The sequence below is a fragment of the Anser anser genome (genome assembly GCF_964211835.1).
Source record: "Anser anser genome assembly, chromosome: 20".
Classification (NCBI taxonomy): domain Eukaryota; kingdom Metazoa; phylum Chordata; class Aves; order Anseriformes; family Anatidae; genus Anser; species Anser anser.
Genome location: NC_139741.1, coordinates 4,592,010 through 4,617,756, shown reverse-complemented (window position 1 = coordinate 4,617,756; position 25,747 = coordinate 4,592,010). Strand labels below are relative to the sequence as shown.

The window sequence follows — 25,747 nt, the reverse complement described above, 5'->3', positions numbered from 1 at the left end:
CATATGTCAGATACACAAGTACTAGCACTGGAATAGAGAGCCCCCTTCTGCATGTGTGGATAATAACGGGATGGGGGAGGGATAAGATTTATGATGATGACAGCTTTAAATACAAATGGTAAAATGGTTTATGGAGGTCAAGTTACACCAGGGTATTGTTTTCTCAGTTTAAATTGTATCGTTAGAACTGACCTCATATGTTGCTCTGCATCAACATTTGTAGAAATATGAATGAGAATATTAGTCCTGAGCAAAAAGAGTCTGAGTATGGAGCTATGTATATTGCACAGATAAACACTAACAGTATATGTGCTACCTCTCTCTAAATTATCGTTTAGCCTAGAGGGAACTGGCCCAGATCTTATAGGGGCTGGCCGCAGGGGTATGTACAAAAAGAGCTTTATCTTGCATATCTTAATTTTCACAGTGGTTCCATGGTCCAAAAGGGTGCTTGGAAATCTAGGCAGAGTCTGAGAATATTTGTCACTATCACAGCCACTAAAAGGTGCTAGATATTAATGAGCAAGGTTACAAGGCTGAGTGCTAATTCTAGATGGTTTCACTGTTACAAAATTCCTGTTGGTATTTTTTCCATACAATATATTGTTGCTTAAAGAAAACTTGAAAATCAAATATGACAGAGGACAGAACATGTTCCTGGAAACATTAAGTAGAAAGAGAGCTGCTATTCAGCTGCTATTCTTCACTGAAACAGCATCCCAAATAATCTCTGATTGTGATCAAGACTGCACTGCAATGCTAACTGACTGTGGAACTGACCCAAGTAGGAATGTTCCTGTAGTTGGGAAATGCAGATGTTTGTGTACACAGCCAACTGAGTAAATCTTAATTTTGTTCTGAAACCACTTTTTTTTGGCTTCTCTGACTGCCTTCATCAATTCTGCGTTTTCCTTTAATGTCTTAAATTCAGACATCATGTTTTTTTTAGGTTGGGCTTTCTTTGTTATTCAAGTGAATGATTTGGTTACTTTACAGAAAGGATATTAGTTCCAGGTATGTTCTGGTGGTACTCAATTGGTATTTCAGTATTGTGTAAGAGAAAGAAAAACAAAAAATCAGGTATGGCAACTAAAATTAAAAAAGAATTGCTTAGGTTTCTTTCTTCTTTGGGTGTGACTGTCTGGTATTTGTGTGACCTTGAGCAATAGCACGTGTTCCAAACGCTGCAGATAATAAATAATTGACACCAAGATTGCTTGTTTAAATAGGGCTGTTTGTATGCTGCCCTTGCTGCAGTTTAACTTATTCTTGCCTTTTGCTGACATGTGCTACCCTTGTCTGCCTCATTGGAAGCTAACGCAGTAAATCATAAGCAACTTAAAGGAAGATGAGGCCACTCTCATGTCTCCGTTCTTGGCAAGTGGAGTTGAGTAAAAAGAACTGGAGGAGGACTCTGGCTGGGGGCTCTGCTGTGATGTTTGGCTTTGTCACTGCTTGGCAGTTTTGAAACCCCCAAGTAATGGGAAATGACAAGCAGGGAGAAACGTCTTGGATTCAGCTTCCTTATCCACAGCGTTATATGTCTGTCCATGCAATGCCCTGAGATATCAATTTGTTTTTATGTTAAAAAACACTTACAGAACTCTTGCATCGCTTTTAATGCGTCATGAGAAGAAAGAGCTGGAAAAACTGCAGAACAGGAGGAAGAAAAGGAAGAGATTGCTAATCTTGAAAAATGTTTATTTTAATGCATGTACTTGTAAAGCCATCCAATCTATGAAGCTATAAATTGTTTTAAAATGTTTAAATATAGAAATGTATATCTCCATAAGTAACTAGGACTTTCTTCTCCTTTAGTTTCAGGACTACAGGCAATCGGTGATTTTTCAGGTTCTGAACCTTGAAGGTTTATAAGCCAAGGAACTTTAAACTCTGCTATTTCACTGAGAATTTCAAAGCTTCTTATATGGTCATTTACTTTTTGTGAAGAGTGTTGCATGGTAGTACTGGCATGCAAACAGAGAATTTGACATTCAGAAAGGTGAAATCACTTGCTCAATAGATCCTAGAAGTCATTCCAAATCCTGTCCGTCAGTTCTCTTTCACTCCTTACAGATTCTTGATTCAAGCACTTTCTGAAAATTTCCCTCAAGGCTGTCTAGTTTAATCATGTTCATATGCTTCCTTGCTGTTATTTCAGTGCCAGCAGCTATTATCTGTCAGGTTCAACAACTGGGGAAAAAGTCTTGTGCTGTGTATTCTGGACATTAGAAAAGAGCAAGAACCAGGAATTGTGACTGGGCGGTACTGTGAACGGGTAGTATGAAAACATCCCCATTTCACACAACCGTATTGATTTTTATATCAAGCTCTGCCAGCTACAACATGAAGTATCAGTTATCCTTGAAATGTAAATAGCAGATAGCTGTACTTGTTTTCCCCGTCTGCTTCATCAGCCTATTTCTTTAATCCTACGTAAAGCCTAAATCTATATAGAACTGTTTCATTTGCCTTAGAAACAGTAGGAAATCATCAATGACGATGTTATAATCATCTAACTTACTATTTCTAGAGATCCTTAGCATTTTATGGAAAAGCTCAGGATCTCTCTAAAGCTCAGTCCATGTTAGCAGACATCCACTTCAATCATCTTGCAATGAGAGTGGGGTGGAGGCCAGGAGAAGCCAAGATGCCAGCTGGAAATGTTGGAGCTGGCCTTCTGTGGCATCCCATACCCCATCAGAAATGGCTATTTATATTTATGCCTTAAATGTGAAAATCAATAATTGGCATGCTTTGACAGGCAAAGCAACAAGAAAAGTGTGTTGTTTTCTGTGCAGGCCTGCGGCGTGATTAATATTAATGGCTGGAGACAGTGTCAATAGAGAAGTAGAGGGAAGGCAAACTCTAAAGGTATTAAGAGTTTCAATTATCTCCTAATCATCTTGTGTTGAGAATCTGAACTGCAGGTTACCTGGACAAAAACTACTAATCCTAGAAAGGAACGTTGCCAGCATAAGAAATGAAGCTGTACAAAGCATGCTGATAATGCCAGGAAATTAAGCAATAGAAGGAAAATACTGAGAAATTTGGCCTAATTGGCGAAGGCTCCAGAATGAGCCAAGGAATATATTCTGTAAGAGGACTGGTTGGTTGGTTTAAGGAGTGTTCACTTCAAATAAGGAAAGCCTCAACTCTTGATTTATTATTTTTTTTGTAAATTGTCATTCATATTGCTGTCAAGCTGTCAGAGTTAATGTGCCAATGGCTAAATATGATCCCTGTGCCTTCAATTCCTTCCTGGGTCTAGGAGAACACTTACCATTAGTCCGTTTGTCCGTCACTCGTTGTTTGTCCTGCAGTTTATGTAAAAAGAAAAGTCTTGGTTTCCTTGTAGAACTTAGCTGCTTGTAGCTTTTGTGGTGGTAGTGATGGTATTCAGAAAAGAGAGCCTTTAACTAAGTTAGGGTAACTGGCTGCTACCAGGTTTAGCGTTGGTGCTGGGAAAGTTCACTCACTTGGGAAACTTGGACAAGAAAAATTCAATCATGGTTGATTTTAGAAGGGAGAATGGTGTATGGTATTGCACATATCACTCATTAGATATGTTTCTTTCCCATCAAAATTGAAAATGTTGCAGACTAGACATTTCAGAGCTTCCTGCACATTTATAGAGTTGTCATTTCAAGGTTCCCACGTGAGAATAATACACAGAATCCGTCAACATTACTGCCTTTCTTTCTGCTACTTGTCTGCTTGGCCAGTGTTTGTCATTTTTCCATTGTGGGGTAACTGTTTAGATTCAGGTGAAGCTAATCCAGACTAAAGCCTTTTTTACGTGGTCAAAAAAATCAAGCAAAAGTATTTATCTTAATAAATGCTTTTTAAAAAATTTCAATGCAAAATCTAATTGACAGTTTTAATTCTTGATAAGATGCTAACACACCCCAATTAAAACGGGGAAAAAGGAAAGTGATTTCTTTTGAAGGACAGCCCTCTGTTGACCTTGGGACCTTGTTACTCCCCCATACATCAGTTTTTGACAGGGTCTGCTTTTTGTGATCTGTGACAGATCAAAGGACTACTGTAGGTTTGTAGAGGATTGCTGCGTGTTGCTTTCAGTCTCGTTACTGTCTCATTTTTGTGAAAGATACAGACAAGTGTGAGAGACATTAATGAGATTGGTGCATTCTGTTCCACAAGGCTTCACCAGAAACCAAATGACTGATCTCATCTGGGCTTTCCCAGGAACAATAAATATGCTTTAAAACTTCTTCTGGAAAGCTGGTTGCGTTTTGCTACCCTTTCCATGTACAAGAGACAGCTTTTGCATAATTCTTCCGTAAAAAAAAAAAAAAAAGAGAGATTTTAGCTCCAGAAGTGAAGTGATATAAAAAGGAAAGGAGGACTGGGGGAGGGGAATGCTTTGCCAAGATGTCATTCAAGTAGGCAAGAAGTACTGCAGGAATTTAGAATGCAAAACAATGTGAAAATATACGTCTGCATTTGCATCCATAGCTCCGCATGTATCTGTACACACATACTGACATCCATGTCTGCATGGTTGGTTTCAATGTACTGGTGCAACTGTGAATCTGAACCTTAACCTCTCATGTTACAAAACATTATCTGTGATTTCCCTAGGTAGGAAGTAATCAGGCTAAGTTTCAGCACCATTTTAGGAGATTTTACCCAGTAACCTGCAAATGGAAAGGTCAAGAATTGAGGTAGATGAAATTTGGCATTCCGCATTCAGTTTATGGCATCTGATAGATTTGTATTTTATAGTCTCTTCAGGCATTTTTTGTTCACCCCGCATGCTTCCACTGTGTCAGTAGTTTGAAAAATTTGGAATATCACTGTTTCATACTTCCTACAATGAAGGTTTAAAGGATTATGCTGGCCAAGGAGCTAGCTCCTCACATTTACAAGTACAGAAACTGGACTTAGGGTGTGTTACAGTCTGTGCACTGCGTAGAGAAGGGCTGAAATCTGCAGTTTTCTTAGACGTCTCTTACTTGTCAAATTGCTCTTATTTCTTCTTGCAATGATTTTTCCTTCATGATAGCCTGAACATTCAAGTGCATCTGTTCACCCTCTAAATAATTTGCTGGAAAAAGTTTCTGTACAACATTTGTTGCCATGTTAAATTTCCCTGTTCCTTTGATCTTTGTTCTTTTTTTCTGTAGCCCATGGACAATTCTACATCTTAGCATTGCTTGGAAAGGGTACTGCTTCACGTGGCTGTTCTTCAGGATTCTTTTTCTGTTTTGATAAATACTGTGGTAGGATATCTTAATGAGAAAAGGCACTTATTCCGGTAGGGCAGAAGGAGCTCACCTGTTCTTTAATAAAAAATCGGAGTCATGTCATTAAACTCTGATAACTATTGGCTCAAGATCTCAGACTCGTGATTCCTTGAATTAGGGAGATCTGTTGATTGATGCTCTATTTCTGTTCTAAAGGTGGCATAGGAAGGTTGACTAGCATAATTATTCTTTTGTTCTGTCACTGGGTGTATTATGAGCCGCCTTCTATAACCAGGAATGGAGTGAGAGCAATTCATTACGGTGACTGCTGGGATTTCTGATACCTGATTCCGTTAAGGATAACAACTTCTTTGAGAGGCATTCACAGACTGTCTGCAGTCATCCTGCATTATTAAACAAGTGAGAATTAACTTGTGCTGACGGTACAGTCTGCAGTATGTTCCGTTGTCATTTTTGCTGCTGTCCTAATGTACTGCACAATTTACATTTACTGCACAATTTACATTTACTGCACTGAATCTGTATTAAAACATTTTAATGTTTTGCAGGCAACTTTTTGTTACAGCAGGGTGTGAAATACACAGGCTTTTTTCTCTTTTGTATATTCCCTGAGAATGACTTCGTTGGCACATGTTTACAACCCCAGGACCTGAGCCAGTTAAGAGGATTCAGTGTGTGGCAGGGATACTGAAATGCAAAATCTTAAAGGCTGTAATGACTTGACTCGTTAAATTGTTAATAGTTAATTGGCTCAAGCCAACACATACAGGGAAGATCCATTACAGCTCTAAGCAAACTGTGAAGATCACAAGAGCCTTGCTAGAGATAACAGAAAAGAGATCATGCTTGGATAGTCCTAGAACAGTATGCATCTAGGATCTCTTGGTTTGTGTTCATTTTCAGGCTTCTTTGCTGAAGTTGTTCAGCAAAGTCAACACAACCTGGTGTTGACTACCTGCCTTAGGTTAATAATCAGCTTTTCCTTCAGCTGGTTTGAAGAGAAATGATCCCTAGCACACAGTCTCTAGGCCTAAACGTATCACAGCCAAACTGCCTTGGCGGAGTGCCATTCTGTTTGCACTTTGAGAATGGGAGGGAGGGAAGGAAAGGAATGCAAAGCTGGCCTGGTTTAACAAGTATGCATATCGGGAGAGGGCTTGGCATTCCTTCTATTATTTTTTCACTGTTTTTTCAGCAGCTTGTGACTTACTCTAGATTTTAATATTATCAAGTAAAAGGGAGGGTTTGACAGCTACATCTCAGATGGATTCATAAATAATATTGGTGCTCGTAAAGTCTCCAGCATTAATAGAAGTAGAGCATGGTGGTGTGAACGCTGGTACTGATGGGCACTGTCCACACTTAGGGCCCATTCAGTTTAGTTCAGTCTCGACCTGAAGGTCCAACCTCTGGAGGTCCTGCTCAGCCTCTGTAACTTCTGTAGGTCTTAGCCTTGTGAAGAGGCTGTCAGTTATCTGGTTGCTAGAAATTTGGGAACATTCTGCAGCACTTTCACCCTTCTTCTTTTGACAGTGGATTACAGTTTGAACTTTCAGTAGTTATGCTAGCTTGCTGTGCTGTGAGAGCAGGATGCAAGGAGAGTTATGTCTGCCAAGTAAGTCCTGTCATTTACCTAGTCATTTTAAAAAGCTGGGTATTTCACACCTTGAGTAATTCATTCCTATTCTTACTATATGGAAAAGGCATGTTTGTGCGTATTTTGTTTGGCAGTCCCACAAGTGGATAGTGCAAAAGATGAGTCAGTCTTTGTGCCTAGGAAGAAACCAGCTCATCTACGTTATAGTGATGAAATTGTTTCTTTGTAAAATGTTCAGATAATAAATGGTTGCTTAAAGATTGAGCCATGTGTACGTCATAATTCATTACCTCTGTAATATGGTGGAAGTTGTGTGCCATATCCCTTTTTCGTTATCCTCAGTTTGAGTTTCAGGCTTCAAAAATGGTGATCTTGGCCTCTGTGGTTTCTGCTCAGGCTAGCTTTATTTTAAAGCTTGCACTCTAGCTTTCACTAGGGGCTTGGCCCTGCAGTCTTTTACCTGACGTAATTCTTTTTATCATGGTGTCAGAATTTTCTGACTTATGTTTCATGCTGTTGTCAAAAATAGCAGATCGGTTCTTCCAGTCAGGACACTTCTACAGTGTTCAGATTTCAAGTGTGTTTGCTCTGACTTGGTGATTACGTTTTATAATTGCTGCACGCTGTATCCCACACTGTACGGGGACCATGATACCCTATTCCCTCTGTGTTACAGAAGTGGAAAGCTGCTGATGAAATAATAAATGGTCAGTGGCAGGATATATCAACCCAAGATTATATTGACTAATGCAATTCTTCTGGAGAATCCTGTTGAAGAAAAGCAGAAGTTACTCTTTAATCTCTAATAGAAGAAAATCTTTGCATTGGAGATATATATCAAGAGTGGTTGGAGGACGTTTAGATCTGCACCCTTGAGAAAACTGGTGGTGTGTTTAATACCTCCTAATAGGATGCAAAGTTTAAGAGACCGTAAGATGACTTTTAGAAAAATAATGCATCATCAGTCATCCTTTTTTACAGAACTTTTATGACTTATTCGTTAAACAAAGCATTTTGTACTTGACAAGTCATAAAATATTGTAGACAGGAGTTTTGTTTAATGTCATCCAAATACAGACAGATGTATGAAAGCTTTTAGCTTCATCCATAAAGTGTCAGAGCAAGAACGATGAAAAATTACAATTGACAACTAACTCACCATGTTACGCTGAAATACTAGAAAAATTCTGGTTTTATCTTCCTGAACAATCTCCTTTCTTATTTGAAACTGTGGATTCACAACAGGCTGTCTTAATTTCTGCATACTTTATTTTCAGTCTGGTTTGAGCCTAAGACACATTAGTGTGCTATTTTAATTTGTTTTAACCCTCTTGTTGAAACCAAGACTTGAAGAAGATGACTGTTAATTATCCACACAATGGAAACTGCTGGAGTCATTGTGTTCTCGTTTCCCATGTACGTCAGGGCTCCTCCGGTGGTGAGGAGCATCTTGAGTTCTTCCTTTGGAAGATCAGCAATTCCCTGAAAGTCCCTGGGGACTGACCTGCCTCATGCACCTCTTCTTGCACTACAAGGCATGATCAAAAGATACTGATGATAGAGATATGGTACGTAGTTTGTATTTGTGATGAAATTCACTAGCGTATGCCTCAAAAAATACTCTGGCCAGTCACCCCTCTGCAGCCATGGGTCCTCTTCATATGGCTGTGTTGGGGTGCCGAAGTCCTGTTAGGTTTCCAAGGCAAGTTCAGGTCAGTGGTGGAGCTTGGTTTTGGCTGGAGAGGGGCTGGATGAAGTCGGTGCCTCCCTGAGCCGCCTGCAGTTTGCTCCTGCTGCCTCTAAGTGGCCTACACTGCTCGGTGAGTCGCTCTTTCTTTCTCTGCGAGCAAGCTCCCTTTTTCTCTGCCTCTCTTTCTCCCCTCCTTTTATTCCAGCAGTCAGGCAGCTAATTAACTGCACAGGCCGGCCTTCAGTGCATAATATTGTAATGAGGTAGGAGGGAGAGCCACAGCTGCTCCAGCATGAGCAGCAGGCTCTGTTCCTGGTGCCAGGAACTAGGAAGGAGCTGAGGTTTGTTGTTTTTTTTTTTTTCCTTTGTAAGTTGACTGAAGCGTAGACCTTCCGAGCAGATAAAGGCAGGTCTGCCTCCGAGAGCATGAGCCGGGTGCTGTGGTCCTAGAGGAGCCTCGGGAAGAGCTGGCCAGGGACCGAAGATGGGCAACCAGCCTGGGCGAGCGGAGGAGCACGACCAAGGTCTGTATGGGCCGGGCTGCTGCCTGGCCAGCCCCTGCGAAATGCCGGGGCTGCTGCCTGCAGCTTTCAGGGCTGTAACCGCAGGGCTTGGGGTTTTGTTCTCGGGGGGCTTAACTGCAGCGTCCTACCGAGCGGAAAAAGAGGCTGTTGTCATAGATAATGCTGAGGGCTTCGAGCCTGCTAGTAAAATTATGGCTGTTTACCTTATGAATGGTATTCATTGCTCCTCCATACCTGAGCTCACAGCATCGTCCTTAGGGAATTTCTGAAATAAATCCTTTGCTGATCAGAACGGAATGCCTACAAGGGAGGGACCTTGATGCCTGACAGATATTATTTCACGTAGCCTGCATGATGCAGCTAAAAAGTTACAAAGCTTATTTTGCAATGTACATACAACTTGCTAGGATCTGCAGCTTGGCGTGTTAGCCTTTACAATTGCTTGTGGTCTGCGCCCTGAAATTTTCCAGGCGGTAGAATTTAAAATGATGCCTTTGTGGAAGTCTTCCCACCATTGTCTTTTCAGAAGTGTAGTGCTTTGCATGTTAAACAGTAGCAGATTTTATAGAAAGCCAAGAGCTAGCGTCAGGTATATCTACTTCCCTTTGTGCCAGATGTCTATAAGATACGCTAGGAAAAAACAGTAATTTGTTCCCGATGCTGAAGTACTGTTTTGGCTGCCCTTCGATTTAATTTGCTTGCTCCTCTAATACTGAGTGAGGAAAAGCAGTAGGCCCACGGATCTCTGCAGTTAGTTTCTGTTCGAGCTTAGAATGCTCTAACGTACAGAAAGCTGGCATCGGCTGGATTTCCTGGCACTTTGTACCTCAGTGTTTCCATGGGAATTCCATTCACAAAATCTCATCAAAGTTGTTATAGCTCGATCGGGGTTTCTTCATCACTTTTAGATATGTAGCTGTTGTTTTAAAAGCAAACACACGTACCTGATCTCTAGTATTGTGAGGAAAACCAAGGGGCAGACACCACTGCATTGCTGCTCTAGGATCTCATAACAGATCTGCCCGTGAGTGCTGGAACAGCAGTTAGGTGTAGTGGAGAACTCTCTAGCAGTATGTTAATCAGCAGGCTAACGAAGAGCACAAAAGCTGCCAGTATCCAGTCACCAGCAGAAATGCTGCCCTAAGGGAAACCTAAACTTCAGGCTAGGAAGTACGGCTGTTACAAACCCGGGATCTGCAGTCATCCCACTGCAAGCTAGAGAAGTCCAGCTGAAACTAAACACGTCACTTTCATTTGAGGATGGATAATGCTGATGTAAACTAAGGGGGAGATGGATAATGACATGGGAATACACTGCTAACTTCTAGCCAGAGTTTGGGAAAACTGGACATGATTTTTCAGGGCCAGTGGAGGAATTTGAACAGCTTGTGGTTATTAACGTAGATGATAAATGAGTATACAGACCCCCTGTGCATTTTGAAAATCTTTCATCCTTTGTTTTATCTTGTCCTGTGATTCCTTGAAGGGGAAAGGGTTATATTTCTGCTGCATTAAACACTTTTAGAACTTTTCTCAGGTTTTAAGTGTAGGCTATACTAAGTCTGGTTTTAATATGTTCTCACAGTTCGTAAGGTATGAATACTGAGAGGGAATTTTGTATTGAACTACATGCTCAAAATTTGGTTTAATTATGAAGAAAGTTTCAGGACCATCACTGCTGACAGAAAAAAAAACTGACAACGTATTCTGTGTTGTGTGTGAGAGCTCAGGCATTGGAAGTCAGAGGATAATGTGATGATATCTGAAGTAGTATTTGTGTTCATTTTTGACAAATAAGTGAAAAACAAGTTTTTGCATCGTTTGAGTGTGATAGATGGACAGTGTATGTCTTTGGCTTTGTTTCTGCTTGGATGAGCTTAGTTCAGCTCTTATTCAGAAATACGTAACTCTTGAATAATTGTGGTTATTCTAAATTTGGTCCGTTTAGAATAACTAAAATAAGACCCAGAAATGGGCCTCTTTATTGATGTATTTACTCGTGCTCCATCTTTAACTACAATCAAGTCTTGACTTGGGTTTCCCCTTATGATATTTAGAGTCATCTTGTTTATTTCTTTTCAGGAAATCTTACAGACACTGCATGGTTCATTTGTAAGTCTTTTACCCCAAAACCTATCATCTCGGGTTACAAGGGACAGATTTTTAAACATTTGTTCCTTCTCTTGGTATAACTGGACACGGAAGTCTTTGCAATTTGACCCTGAATGCATCCGTGTAACCTAGAATAAAATACTTATTTCCATATACTTATGGGAGCATGATGCATTTTGGCAGCTTTTCCAGTTGAGTGTACATACAAATAGTAAGATGTGGGCGCACACAGCTTTTGGTTAACGTGGCTAGAGTTGTACAACAAAGATCTATTTTACTTTAAAAACTGTAAATAAAAGAAGGTAGGTCCAGAAGCAACAGTTTCAGAGCCTGACAGTGCCCATGTGGGTGAGCCTGGCTATTCAGCTGAGAGCCAGGAGTCAGGGTGTACAGATACAGCTGTGATAACCCCGAGTTCTGGGTGGGCTGGTCAGTGCTGCCAAGGAACAGGAAGGAAATCACTGGTCCCAAACTGAGCTGTTAGAAGCTGACGTGTCTGTACAGGGGAATCTGAAGGAAAAGTAGTTAGATGAGGAAGGGATTGCAGAGAGGTGAAGACAGAAAATGAACGTTACATACGTTACGTGTTTCTTGCAAAGTAATCCGCTCCTTGTGTCTAATGGTTCTGGTTTGAATAGGTTTATGAGATCCTCTAACAGCCAAGTATCTCTTGTTACATTGCATTACTTGTTGCTAAGAGTGTCTAAAAAGGTGTCAGGGACATTACTTGTAATAATGTTATATCCTACAGGCTTTTCCTGACTTCTAATTTAAAATGTGTTTAAGCCATTTTTACAGTCATTCATAAGAACATTGTTTGGTGTGTGTGACCCAAGTTTGCATCGTGTTTGCCAAAACTCTCCTACTTGCACAGTGGGGAAGTGGCTCCTCTTCCTGCTATAGCGTTCTGACTATTCAAATTTGTTAAGCGTGTTGAGTATTTAGAATGAAAATACCTATAAAATTGTACAGAAAAAGATGTAAACCAATAGTGAATTACTTCCTGCACTTCACTGGAAGAAAGTTTTCTGCTTCTGAGACTGGCTGCCCCGAGCTGAAGGAACCATTAATATATACAAACACAGGCCAGAGCACCTGTGAAGTTGTTGGAACGTTCCATGGGAGTTGTATGAAGCAGCACATATTATCCAGTGCGTGAGTATTTATTGAGAGAAGCCTTTCAAACATTACTTTGCCTGGAAGCGGTGAGGCAGCCTGTCCTTCTGAACAGGAGTGCTAAGATTCTTTGACAGGGGTTGACTCCGTGGTGGTGGGGTTTTGTTTATCCTCTAAACATCTGCAGGTGATGTGGTGAATAATAATATCTTCGGGAAGAGGTGGAAAAAGTGACTCAATACATACAAAAACTTTGAAAGAAGCAATCAAATGGGAAATGTTAACTTCTCTAGTTGGAACAAGGTAACGGGTGGGGTTATCCAAGGGTTAGACTTTTTTTTGGATCTGTGCTTATTTGTAAAACATGCTTACATGGCTTGGATGAGAATATCAAATGTCAGTGTATACACAAAGCCAGTGTTGATCTGTTTTCTTATGTCTGTTTTCTCCTAGCTCAGGGGTGGCTGCATTTTACGTTTGAGGAAGGTATTCTTCAGTGTAGGGTATGTAGTCTTTAAAACATACAGACTCTGTCAAGATAGAGAGTGTATTGTAGAAAAATATTATTTCTAGTGATTTCTGATTTTATTTTTTTTGGGGATTCCATTCCTGTCTTTTCTGGGTGCTGCCTTTAGTCTCCGTCATCTGCTTCTCTTCCTTTCTCCTTTTAAACATGGGAGCCACTCTTTTTAACTCTGTTATATGTCAGCACACCATTTCTGCCAAGCGAGAGCTCCAGAGAACAGATGAGTTTAATGATGGTGTGGGGGGAAGGGAGGGAGGAGAGTGGGGCCAGCAAAGCTAATGAATCACACAACAGCTTTCATGGAAATACCGACGGCAAGTCATGTCCTCCTCGAGCTCAGGCAGCGAGCCGTAGACCTTTTGTTCCCAGCGGAGCCAGCGAACCACAGTTTGCTCTCCAGCGGATAGTTTAATTCGTTAGTCACCTCTTCCTCCCACAAGTCATCCTTGCACGAGAGTTTTACAAATGCTTTCATTCTTCGGAGCAGTAATGCGCTGCTGATTAAACCGGTATTGAAGAAGTTTATTTTCCCCCAGAGGGTAATTTCTGCTTGACTTAAGTCTCTCTTCCAAGGCCAGTTAGGGCCAGCTCTGTTGATTAGTCTTGTGATGTGACTCGACTGGGGTGACATTATTAAATCATTTCAGAAATACTGACAAACAGATGTCAAATAGCAGTAGTGTTTTCTGCTCTGTAGGCCAGTGAAACGAGTACAGCCAAGAGACTATGTCACAGTTTGGATGGACCTCTTAGAGGAATTTAGTCATGACTATGACTAACTAGCTGCCTCTGAAATTCTGTTTGAGGCAGAGTTAAGTGATAATCAGAGGTCCCCTGATCCCAAGTGAGAGGCCAATGAATGCTAAATTAGTGGAAGGCATCGTTCCTTGATCCCCTGATCCCAAGATGAGAGGCCAAAGAATGCTGAATTAGTGGAAGGCATCGTTAAGTTTCCTTCTTCAGGCGAGGGCCGCTCTGACAGTCGGTGTGGCTGGGAGGATGTGCTGAGTGGGAGCGCTTGCTCTGGGGGCAGGACCAAAACTCTTACAAAAAGCACTTCTAGGGCATGGCAGGCAGCAGGATGTGGTTTATGTATTTCAGTCTGTGTTAGATTGTTGTGCTGTTGAAAATTAAAACCATTCTTGGAGGGAAGCAGAGAGCTGCTGCTGCAGTTGGGAAGCCCTACTGGGTGAGCTGGTCAATGATGGCGTGCCTCTATGGTCAGAGCTTTGCAGTCTGTGCTTCTGCCTCTGTGCTGGTGGTGGTTTAGAGTCTGTGAATAGTAGATCTAGGGTAATAGTAAAGGTAAAAGCTAACTTTCTTGGTGACTATTTTGTTGGTTTAGTTAATGTGCTGCAATTGTCTCCTTAGAGACATGTAGCAGATGGCCGTGGTGGTGCGGTGGTTCGGACACAATGCTGCAGGACTCCGGTGGGGGAAAGGGCGAGGGGAGCAGGGACTACGTTGGCCTTGGAGAAAAAGCGAAGTTTACTTTTTGTTTATATTTGGCTCCTCAAGATCTTAAAATTACAAAGCTAGTCAAAAAAAAATTTGAGCAAGGATTGCATCTTGGTCTTCCTACTGAAAGCTTGCAGAGCCCTGAAGGTATTCATGAGTTCATGGCGAAGCAGGCCTGCGTTTTGGAGCTTCTACTATTAATTCAGCAAAGCAATGCATTTTTTCTTTTTCAATTCCTCTCCTAGTTTGCTAATTTATTTTTCGTAAAATCTCCTGATTTCCCCCAGGGAATGTAGCTTTCAGAACAACACAAAATTGCCACACTGAAGCAAATACCCATCTGATGTCATTGGCACAGTATTTGCTGAAGAAGACTTAATTTGTGTGTGAACAGACTGCTGCTCTCAGGCTGACAAATTTTTGGTGCTTCCTTTATTTTTTCATACTTTTCCTTACCGTTTGAGTGTGACAGTTAAAGGTTATATAAAGTTGAAGATCTCTGATGACAGGCTCTGCTAGACTTTCCATGCATCAGCTTCTTTTCTCCCATACTCTAAAGTAAACTTGTGTTCACAAACACCTCTTGCAATGTTCTATCTATTATTTTTCATGGAGCAGTAATGTTTTTCCATAAGCATCGGTAGATATGGATCGCGTGTTCTGAAGCAGAGCACTCTGTCCTTGTATGATCTGCGCTCATCAGTCAATTCTCATAGGCTACAGAATTACGGCAGAACTGCAGTTTTCCATCCTTTTAATCACAACTAACAAGCTGTATATATTTATCAAGAGCAAAATTTTAAATATAAGGCTGTTAGAGGCAAATTTGCCTTTGAATGGAAAAATATATCCTTGGGGAAAAAATAAGGCTAACATGAGTCTGCAGGGTTCGGTTCTGAGTACACATGGGGATGTGTTGGCTGAACCAAGGACATATGTTCTGGTTTTTACTAAACTGTAAGAACTGCATAGTTTTTGCTTGAATTTGTTCAATTGCTTAGGAAAAGTATTAGAGGCTAAGTAAATATGCCAGTATCTTGTGGGAAGAGTTATTTCCCCCTCATTCCTGTCCCTCTGGACACTTGGTGCTGTTAAAGATGATCAGTGGAAGTAGGACACCACTGAACCAAGTAAGAATTTGACCAGTTACTTCGCTGAAGTCGTATTTATTGAATTATGGAAAGGGGCTGTAGGGACAAGGTTCAGTTAGTAGTTTAATATATATTGTACTTACATTGGCTGACTCCTCTTTCTTCCCCTGCTGAACTGTAGTTTATCCTTAACCCTTCTTTCACATTTCTTTGCCACAACCTGCGAACAATATTCAGAATAATTTGCTTTACTTTTCAACTTGCAATGAGCTAGTAGTTGCATGCGTAATTTGAATGGTAATTGGCTATAATTTAAGAAATTGATTGCTTTCCATGATCTGATCCATTTCTAAATCAAGATGATATCTGGAAATATAAAGGCTACTCAAAATGGTTATTGAGCAAACTTAATCTTCGAGAACATGGCCCTCCCACACAGCTTCTGCCTCAGGATGCAGTGGGCATCTTGAATTCAGTGGAAGAGCCTGTAAGACACAGTGATCTCCTGACAGCCTTTTAGTTTTGATTTATTTACCCTTTATAGGTAAAAGGTCATCTTGCCTTTTACCTTTAGATAGGTCTGTGCAAACCATCCTGACATATGGCTCTTTTGATAACGGTATGTAAAGGAAATGTGAATGCACCAAGTCAATGCTTTTGAAATGCCATAGAGGAGAAGGTAGAGACTGAGCATATTTTCGTCCTGCCCCTTACAGTTTCAACTGTCTCATGTCCAGCCAGCTGGAGAAGACCCCTACCATGCTAAGGATAGAAAGCTGTTTTAATTAATATGTACAAAGTAAATATGTACAAAGTAAACTTGTACGAATTAACATGAGCAAACTAAAATGCAAAGGTGACTTCTTCTCTGTATCTAGAGGGGTTTTCTTTCCTGTTTTTAACATCGTAAAGGTCTTTTGCCATTTTCACATTGCAGCATTTATAATGAAGATGTAGAAATGCTTATAATACCATATAATTATTCTTCATGTAATCACTTTTGTAGGGGATGTTTTACAAGGGTGTGGATAATGATGAATTTGCTGGCAGGAACCTAGTTCTCTGCAAGACAGGGAAGGGAAAGACCTTCCAAAGCATATCTGAATATTTATTCTCATAGGAAAAAAAATACATCTAAAATAAAGCAAAGGTAATTCTCCATGCTTGTGCAGAAAAGAACCAGCTCAACGATAGTTCCATTAGTCACAATTAGTAGCTGGTAAGTGGGGATGAGACTGAGCTGTCATGAACACCAGCTGTTGCAGGGTTTGGTATTCCCCAGCTGGGGAAAGAACTCACAGCACCAGCTTAGTGACTGTGATAGCTCTGCTGTTGTCCTCTCTGTGCCACAATAAAATAGTTGGTAAACTGCAGCCTGTGGAACAGAAGTAACATTTTCTCTATTCTAGGCAGAATTGTCAAAATCTTGTTTTCTCAGAAAACAAAAAGAAAGGCGTAAAAAAAAAATATATATATGACCAGACAGAAATGTGTATGTCTTGTTCCCATGTAATGTCAGCAGTAATGCTGCTATTCTGGTGCTAGGATAAGAGTGGTGTCGCACTCATTTCTATCTGCAAATACCATTTCTTGAACGGAAAGAGTGCTCCAGAAAATTGGTGCTGTAGATGTAAATCTCTAAAGGTGTTTAAACCCTCATATAAGGGAAGATTGTGTGAAGAAGACGGCTTGTTTTATCTGGCTAAAGCAGTGTACAGACATATGTACAGACATACTTCGTTTTATGTTTGCAGGACTCTTAGTACAATAGCTTCCTTTGACCCGAAGCTGAGCATCCATCTCACAGTCCATCAGTTCTGGGCTTACTGGCTATTTCATTCAAAGGTTCACACAGCTCTGATAATATTCTTCCTGAGTAAAAGCTGGTGCTGATGAGGTGTCAGAAGGGAAGAGACAATGCTCTTTGAGGAGCTGAAGGTATTTCCACAGTCCTTATCTATTTTTGAGAAATTTTGCTTTCATAAAACCTTGTAGAGTTTGAAGAATGGACTAATCAACTTAGAAATTACTCCCTGCCTCCTCCACGCACAGCTTCTTTGAGGCTGCTTGACTGTGGAAAATCTTTGACTGATCTTTTAATTAAAAGCTGCTTTTTTTTTAACCGAGGAGTCGAAGCTCTTCCTGCTTTGAAGTGGGCAACTTTTTATAGATAAACATCTCATTATGTTAGAGATTTCTTCCTCTCTCTCCTTCTGTCTCATTCCTTGATGCGTTTCATCCTGTGTTGATGGAGTTTTAATGATTTCAGCCCAGTTCCCAGTGTCAGCTATTCAGGACAGTGCTGCTTGGCTCCCTTCTTGCTCTACTCGGCAGACACAGCTAAAGCTCTGGATGAGCTGTGGAAACTAAATCGCGAATCTGTCCCCACCCCCTCACTGGGGCAGGCTGGAAACTGCAATAAAACTGGGTTTATTATGTGGTCATCACATTTTAGTAAACAAAAGTCGGTTGTAATACCAATGCAATGTCTACTGGTATTAAATATTAAGCAAACAAAAAAAGTGGCCTTTAGCTTTTAAGTCCTGCCCTCTGTTCTACAGGAGAAGGAGGAACCTTCTTTCATGTTCTCATTTTTGATCCACTTTTTCCTCCCTCTATCTGGATTTAGCAGGGTTTGAGAACTCACGAGGAAAGAAATTATTTTGGCTCAGTCAGCCATGGCCTTTTGGCCAAGCGTGGGGCAGCATTCCTGAACGGGAGGGTTCAGGTCATGGTTTCCTAATACAAAGCGCTCTACAGCAGTGCTGTCTAAAGGCATTTTCAGCTGCTCCATTCCTCCTATAGTGGCTTGCTGCTCCCTTACTGGTACAAGCTCAAGTGTTCGTGGGAAGGACACGAATTAGATCAGGTTCTGTTTTTAACAAAGAAAGGAGAAGGAGAAAAAAGCAAGTAGATAATTTTTATAGCCAAATCAGTTCCCTGATTCAATTCACAGCGTGGCCTCATGAACAGTTAAATTAACAAGTTGACTAAGTTAGCCTTCTAATTGTGCAAATGTTGATATCAAACATTTTCCTACTTAGGATTGCTTTTTCTTACCCTTTGTGCTTGTAGATCCATCAGGTAGGTCGTGTAGTTTCGTGATGCACAGCACCCGACGTGTCTGGAAGCAGCAGGGTTCTTTTCACTTTTCCTGTCGGATCCTTGGACCAGGAGGTCTTGGGTAACTGTTCCTCATTACCCACCAGACACAGATCAGACGGTAATGTTCAGTTGTGGCAGCCATCGTATATGCACTGTACGCAGAGGAATGTATCTACTTGCTACTCTGTGATGACCATAGTTAACTGAATTTACTTGGATTAAGAGTTTATTTTTTTTTTAATTTCCTGTACTTCTTGAAACACTCAAAGCTGGTATTCTGTCTAATTTAATAGTTTTTCCCAGAAATGGGAGTAGAGCTGTCTTGTCCCTACTGTTAACCCATCAATGCCGGACTAATAGACTTCTGGGCTAGATGAGCAGGGAGGTAATTTTTGGAGCTGAAGAGAATTATCTACTTGTCTGCAAGCTAGAAATGAGGAAAATCCTGGAATTCTTAGTCCAACTGACAGTTATTTAACCTAGGGAAAACTATATTGCAGCCATCTCAGTTGAGAAATTAGCTGGATTTCTGTAAATTCTACCAGATTAATGTCGGGATAATGTTACGTACAGAATGTTTTAATCATCCTTTTGAGGGGGAGACAAGGGGTACAGTCAGCAGGTGACTTAAGTTTTTGGCAGACCCACTGGTATTAACAGTTCCCAAAAAAGTAGGTTTGAGTTTACAGGAGGACATTCCAGTAAGCATATGATATAGAGTTTCTCTCGGCATTTGCTAGACCACTTGCTGTGGATGTCTCTGTGTTTGTTATGCCAGGTTGCTGGGTACTCTAAAAATCCTAAGCAGTGCAGCGGTGGATTGCAATTACGCTCTCATAAGCTGCACCTAAACTGCCAGAAATGACAAACGTGGTGATTTCATGGGGTTTTGTGTACTTTATTTTAGAGGTGAACACAGTGGTACCCTCATAGTTCTCTTTACACAGGAGGCTTATGGCACGGTGAAGCCTCTTGGATGCCTTGTGGACTCTGAGCAGATTTGGAAGTGAAATTTTTATTTGTGAAAGCAAAAGATGGGAAATACTAGCTAAGGATAGATGTGTGAAGTACAGATCTTGCATCTTGTCAGTTTTGCCAATGTATTTCACAAATGTATCTTCGGTCCCTAGGCTTCTCCTAAGCAAAAATGTTTGCTCTTACAGTAAAACTTGCACTGTTTTGTAGTGCAAAAAAAATGTGCTATATTAAAAAATAAGCATATCCAAGCTTGAGTTCTCACTTTAGAATTAACAAACTTCCAGAAAAACTAAGCAACTAACACGAGAAATGTTCAGAGGAATTTCCCTTTGTGTGGATACTGGCATGTCTGTCAGGGTAAGGAGATTTTTCCTACTACAATTCCTCAGAGAGGAGCTCTATGTGACCAGGCCCATAAAGAGGAAGGCAAGTGCACATTATAATTACTCTTTAGTCTCTGTTTACTGAGTGGAAGGCATTATTTGAGCAGATGCTTCTATATAATTAGCGTTAGATTATCAAAACCACCTTTGTTATTCTGCAGCCATTTTCTTGCCTCTTTCAAGGTGAGGTGGAGTCCAAGTGAACCTTCCCAAAGATTTGCTGACCTGCAAAGGTGTTGGCTCTATGACTAATATTCTGCAAACAGACTCATTCAGGAGAACCATGACTGGCCAAGCCTAGGTTTGCTTTGTTCGCTGTTGCATAAAGGCAGCAGAGAGCATTGTCTTTCTGCAGGGAAACCCTGAAAGAGCTGGAAAATGGCATGCTGTTCTGCGTTACTGAGGAATATCCAAAGGAGTGTCTACCAATGTTGTCACAGGAAAATGCTGACAAGGTAACCCACTCAGCTAATTCCCTTGATCAAGCAGATCAAGCTGTAATTGTTTGTTGCCGTACAATAGCGTCCTTCTTTATCCTGACTTTTACCTAGGCTGGTGGCGAACCAGAAGTTTTAGACATTTTGCTCTCTGAAAATCTGACCTTCTGCATGCAGTCCTGCTCTCATTCTAACCCTCAAGAAGCACTTAAAACTGATTCAGATCTTCCTCATAAATTGATTGGGTCACATGCGTTCATTCAGTATTCATTATCAAGCTGTCTTGCTGTTAGCATGCCCAGAGGTTTAAGGATAAGAACATTAAATAACTTGACAGAATGCATATAGGGATTTTGTCTCAGTGGGGATTTCTGTAAAAAGAGCACTCCAGAACAGTAGAGGATTGCTGCTATATTTGCCCTCCTTTCTAGCAGTTATGCCTGCTTTTTCTCATGCCACCATGAGATGTGTTAATATTTCTCTCATGTGGAAACTGTTTCTTGTTAATTAGGATATGGGAAGATAACTGGTTAGCAGGAAAGTTGGTTTTTAACTTTTTTCAAGCAAAGCAATGTAAAGGCGGGGGAAAATAAGGCATTTTGCACAAGATTCCTGTGCAAAACTCTGAAATCTTTTAATGAGAAAAGTGCTTAAGAGTCAAATGTACACCAGTCCTTCTTTTCGTGCTGTGTAGTCATCATTTCCCCAAACACATACCTAGTTCACGCTTAATCAGTCTCAGTGTCAGTCACAGACAGGAGCAATGCTGGAGCAAGAAAGGTGAAAGTAATTTGCTAATTCACCAGGGCTTTCAGTTGAAGTTTGAGCTGTTATTGGCTTAGCCACTTTTGGAAAAGTAATTTTAAGCACCTGGGTTAATCAGGTTCTTGTCAACTCAGAGTAAAATTTTCATGAGGCCGCAGAAAATGTGGCTCAGCTCCTTGCAATGTGTATTACTTTACAGCAGGGAGTCAACAGAGTACAGTGCCAAGCCAATGCTGTCTTTTTGTGGTTCGACAGCCACTAATTTCATATTGATGGTGTCACGAAGTCCCACGTTAATGCATTGTGCTAAGTCGTAGTACATTGCGTGGTTGGAAGTCACCTAAGTGGTAGTGGAGTAATTTTGAAAACAGCACCTAAAAGCTGCTATTACCCGTCTTGTAACACCAGCTGGTAAATCTGTTGTGAAAGTCTGACAGTTCAGGTCAATGTTCGGTGCCATTTCAGATGTCTTCAGCCATCTGTTGCGCTCTTCCTACCTGTCCAGCAGAGTACAGGTCTCCCACAGGTACTGTCAAACCTTTCAGGTCAGTGAAGGTATTTTAAATGTACCTACAGAGCATCTGAAGTGACGGACATCTGCATTTTGACTTCCTACACAAGATAACATAAACTCAGTGGGATTAGGGTACATCTGTGCCCCAGGTTTGTTTTGCGTAAGAAACACCAATTAGGTTAAAAATAGTGATAGGACCTTAGCAAGGTATATAATACGTTAAAAGTAGTGATAGGACCTCTGCAAGCAAGAACGAACACGAGTACCTGGCTGTGTTACCTGTCCATTACTGTATGGTACCACTCTGCTGTGGACTCTCAGCACAATCTTGGCAAAGCCTGGGTAGGTGCAGTCGATGCTAAGTCCAGGATCTACCAAAGTCACGGCCAGAGGATAAGGTGAAAAACAAAACTGATGAGCAGGACCTATTTCAGCTAAACCATGTGTGACAGAGCAAAGTAAAATTGTATGGGGAGCTTTAATAACTTATTTGCTGTACAAAAATGGTCTGTTAATAGTATTGTCTTGATTTGGCTATTCTAAATGCTTGCAGCCCATATAATAACACCTTCCCTCAAGGTTTCACAGTAATCACCTTTCTATCTGAGACCTGGGAGTTATGTTTGGGTAGGAAAATGTACTTAAAAAATTTTGGCTCATGGGAGCAGAATTCCAGAACAACAGAAGAAGCACAGTCGTCTTTGTTGGCAGGGAGGCTATGAATTAGCCCGTAATTTCTTGTTGTGACGTCTTTTGTGTCTTTATCTCTTTAGAACCATTTTGAAGTGGGAGGGATGGCAAGGAAACACAAGACAGAGAAATAATTTGTTGCAAATGTGGGAGCTAGAATGAAAGAGATGTGCCTGTCCTAGTGCAGCAGGTGATTATGAGAGTGCAAACTTGTCTGCAGGCACTTGCATGTTTTGAAACATATGACTTTAATACTGCAGAGTGCTGTGAATAGTTTTCTTTTATTTCGTGTTATGCTGCCCTTGCAATTCAAATAAGGTATCCATTGTTTTAAGAAATCACACCCAAGATGCGTCTGTCTTCATGGTTTAGTCTTACATGACTGAAATGCTTTCTGAAATGAATCAGCGGTCAGCATGCTTGAATTGCACAGATGAACTGTAAGTGCAGGAGAATCACTACCTACTTAAACTTTGAAAGAATGATTTATTAACATGGATTTTTAAACATGCTAGAGAAGAAAGTGTGCTTTTATTGTTCTTAGCTTAAGAGTTGCCAGAATTAAAATTTAGGAAGAAAGTATAAAATGGAACATTCCATATTAGTTTGTGCTTGGAAGAGCTGAAGCCCATGGTATTAACCTTTGGGTTATTAATATGTCGATGGAGAGAAGGATTAAGAAAAGGGCAGGTTGTGGGACACAAATGACACACGGACCAGAGGCAAATAGTTGCAGAGTGACTCCAGGTCTAAAAAACAGATTCGATGCAGAACATTTTGAAAGGTGGTCCTGTGGTCAGATGAAATCGCTTCCCAACTGAGATTCTTCCTCTGCCTGGGAGTGGAGAAGCAAGTATTTGAACTGTTAATTCTACTTAAGAGACAAGTAAAATAAATTTAACTTAAAGGCTAGCGCTTTACTGAAGAGGCAGTGCTAATGTGTTACCTCAGAGCACACGAAGTGTGAAGGCAGAGACACTTGTCTGAATCTTCATTCCAAAACGTCACCTGTGGCCCCCCGTGACTATGGCAAAGTGTTTGCCACCTACTCTGCCCTGCTCTGCCAGGGCTGTAACTACGTCGGCCAACCTCCACGACTTGACTTCTGAACAGCAGTGCCACCTGTTCCACTTTGGGGTTTAGGACGTGTTTTTTTTCCATTCTCTTCTGCTTGTGGATGCCCCTGTGGGAGCTGATGTAACAGGTGTTGAGAGCTTAGGTCAAATATAGATCAGAGGCAGTATGTGGAAAAACCAAAGAGCAGTCCTGATCCATCCTTCTGCGAAATACAATGTAGTTGTGCAGCAAATGGGATTAAAAATGGCTGAAGAGCATCATGAGGTGTCACCTTTTATCTCATTAAAGTCCCACTTCGTTTCTGACACCAGCTGAAAGGCAGCAAGTATCCCCTGGCAGAAAGCAGCGCAAACAATAAAGCTGCACAGCAGGCTGTGAGCCAGGAGCTCCAGGGTCCTAATCCTTACTGACTTACTGTGTGACCTTGGGTAAGGCATTTCTCTGTGGGTCTCCGTTCTGTAACCTGGAGTTAACAATTGCCTGTATCCGTGGCTTTGAGCATTAAATCATTGTTGATTTTAAACCACTGTGAAGGTTAGAAGTATTATGTGAGTGTTGAGGTTTAATCCCTTACACCTGAATAGTATGGCAGGCTCTGAGAACGGAGGAGCTCTAAGGACTATGCCTGGGCTCCAAAGCGAGGAACGTGATGGGAAGGTGACCTCAGTTTGAGCAAAACAGGTTTTCAGGAAATAACTCCCAGTGGATTATTCAGGAATAATTCCCCGTTCTCGTGAAGTGGAAGAACACAAGCTGAGCCCATTGGCAAGCTGGGTGCAGCACTGGAGGAATGGGAGGTTAAATATGGTGCCAAGGGAATTGGAAATATGTTGTTGGGCAGAGGTGAAAGACACAGCCTGAGCTTGGACCCACAGGGCAGTGAGGAGGAGGTTGTACTCAAATTTGTCAAGAGGATAGTTAAAATAACAGTCCGGGCAGGGAGGATGAATGGTGAAAACAGGAATGAGGTGCCATAGCACCATTTTGACCAAATGGGAAGATATTTAAGGGGTTGGGTATTTTTCCCAAGTGTCGCCCTAGAGATGCAGGGTAGGCTATTTTTTCTCTTCCCGGCTCAAAACAGCAAGCACCTTCTCAAAAATGCATTTCCATGTGATTCCAGCCACTTGAAAAAACAGCATAAATCAACCCAAAATTGGGTTCTGCAGCTTGGCAGACACGCGTCTGTCTGGAGCCTCCCTTGGACCTTAACCAGAGTAGGGTGCAGAGCTAATCAGGTCACCCGGGAGACTGTGCAGCCTGAAATTGAGCTCCCGCAGAGTGGGTGCCTCGGGCTGTGGGGCTGCCGGTTCCATTTATAACAGCTGCACTGCTCAATTTCAAGGTCATTGCAAGCGGGAGCCATCCATAAAATAGACTTTATATTAGTGCCTATGTTTGGTTTGGTGCTTTCTAATCAACATGTGCTGAGAGCTATTTCTTTTCTGGGTTCTCTTTGGCATTTTCGTGCTCCATGGCACTGTGCAGGGTGGAGAGAGGAAAATACATACATGCTTCTACAGCATGAAAAACCACACAGGTTGGTTGATGGTTCCCGATGGATTGCAGATGCATTGTGATTTATGACAGAACAACTCAGCAGAGTATGGAGTCACAAAACACGGGGCAGGTTGAGTAAGCTCAGTGAAGTACAGATAATCCCAGTTAAATAATCCCAGTTAAATATGCTTGATGGTTATCCTTATGTATACATCTTCCTTTGCTCTGGATCGTGTTGTAGTTGTGAGCTGATGGCTGTTAGAGGCACACTGGCATCGCTACCAGAACTGCTACGTTTCTCTCAGAAACAAGTGTTTTTCTTAGTGCTGTACAATTCGTCCCAGCGTGTAGCAGCATCGTTCTTTGTTGTGATGTGTGTAACACTGCCCAGTCAACACTACCCACTGCTTATACAATGCTGCCCTGTCATGTGCTGACCAGATGACAGTCATGGCCTTGCGTTAGTTTCAGCAGTGCAAAAAACCAGATGAGTTATTTGGGGCACTTGCTTTGTCATGGGATTTCGTTATGACAGTCGAAAAACCTTTCAGATTGAATAGAAGTCCAGGGCGTAGCAGAAGGCCGTAAAAGCACACCTTGGGCTCCATCAAAGAACATCTATGGCCACATGTAATGCATATTTTACATGTTAAGCCTGTAGCGTGGTTATAGCTTGTGTGAGTACTGCTCCTCCACTCAGGACACTCATATTGCTGCATTTTCAATGGACACATGCCCTTGCTCTCTGTCGTGCACTCCTGGGAATCCCCACGTGAACCTTCTCCCTCTGAGCAGGAAGGAGCTGTGCTGAGCTGTACTTCTGCTGGAACGACACGTCGCATCAGTCCATGCAATTTCCCTCCTGTCCATCATCTTACGGTGTTAGCTGCATCAGCACCAAGAGCTTTGATTGTCTGCTGAGCTCAGTGAGTACAACTTACAGGTGCCAGGTT

At 41.4% G+C, this 25,747-nt stretch overlaps 1 protein-coding gene across 15 annotated transcripts in view; it reads left to right on the top strand.

The window, feature by feature from the left end:
* The window catches only part of SPECC1 (sperm antigen with calponin homology and coiled-coil domains 1), a 97,389-nt gene that overhangs the window by 25,653 nt on the left and 45,989 nt on the right, over positions 1-25,747 (top strand). For 2 of the 15 annotated variants that reach the window (XM_083806430.1, XM_083806424.1), the window contains exon 1: positions 8,672-9,042. The exons of 11 other annotated variants lie outside the window; for them this stretch is intronic. In XM_083806430.1, coding sequence (XP_083662556.1) covers positions 9,003-9,042 — 40 coding nt within the window. In that variant the 5' untranslated portion in view covers positions 8,672-9,002. Of the gene's footprint in view, positions 1-8,668; positions 9,043-25,747 lie in introns of those variants that run through there. 2 more of the 15 variants (XM_083806431.1, XM_083806432.1) reach the window with 2 other exon arrangements.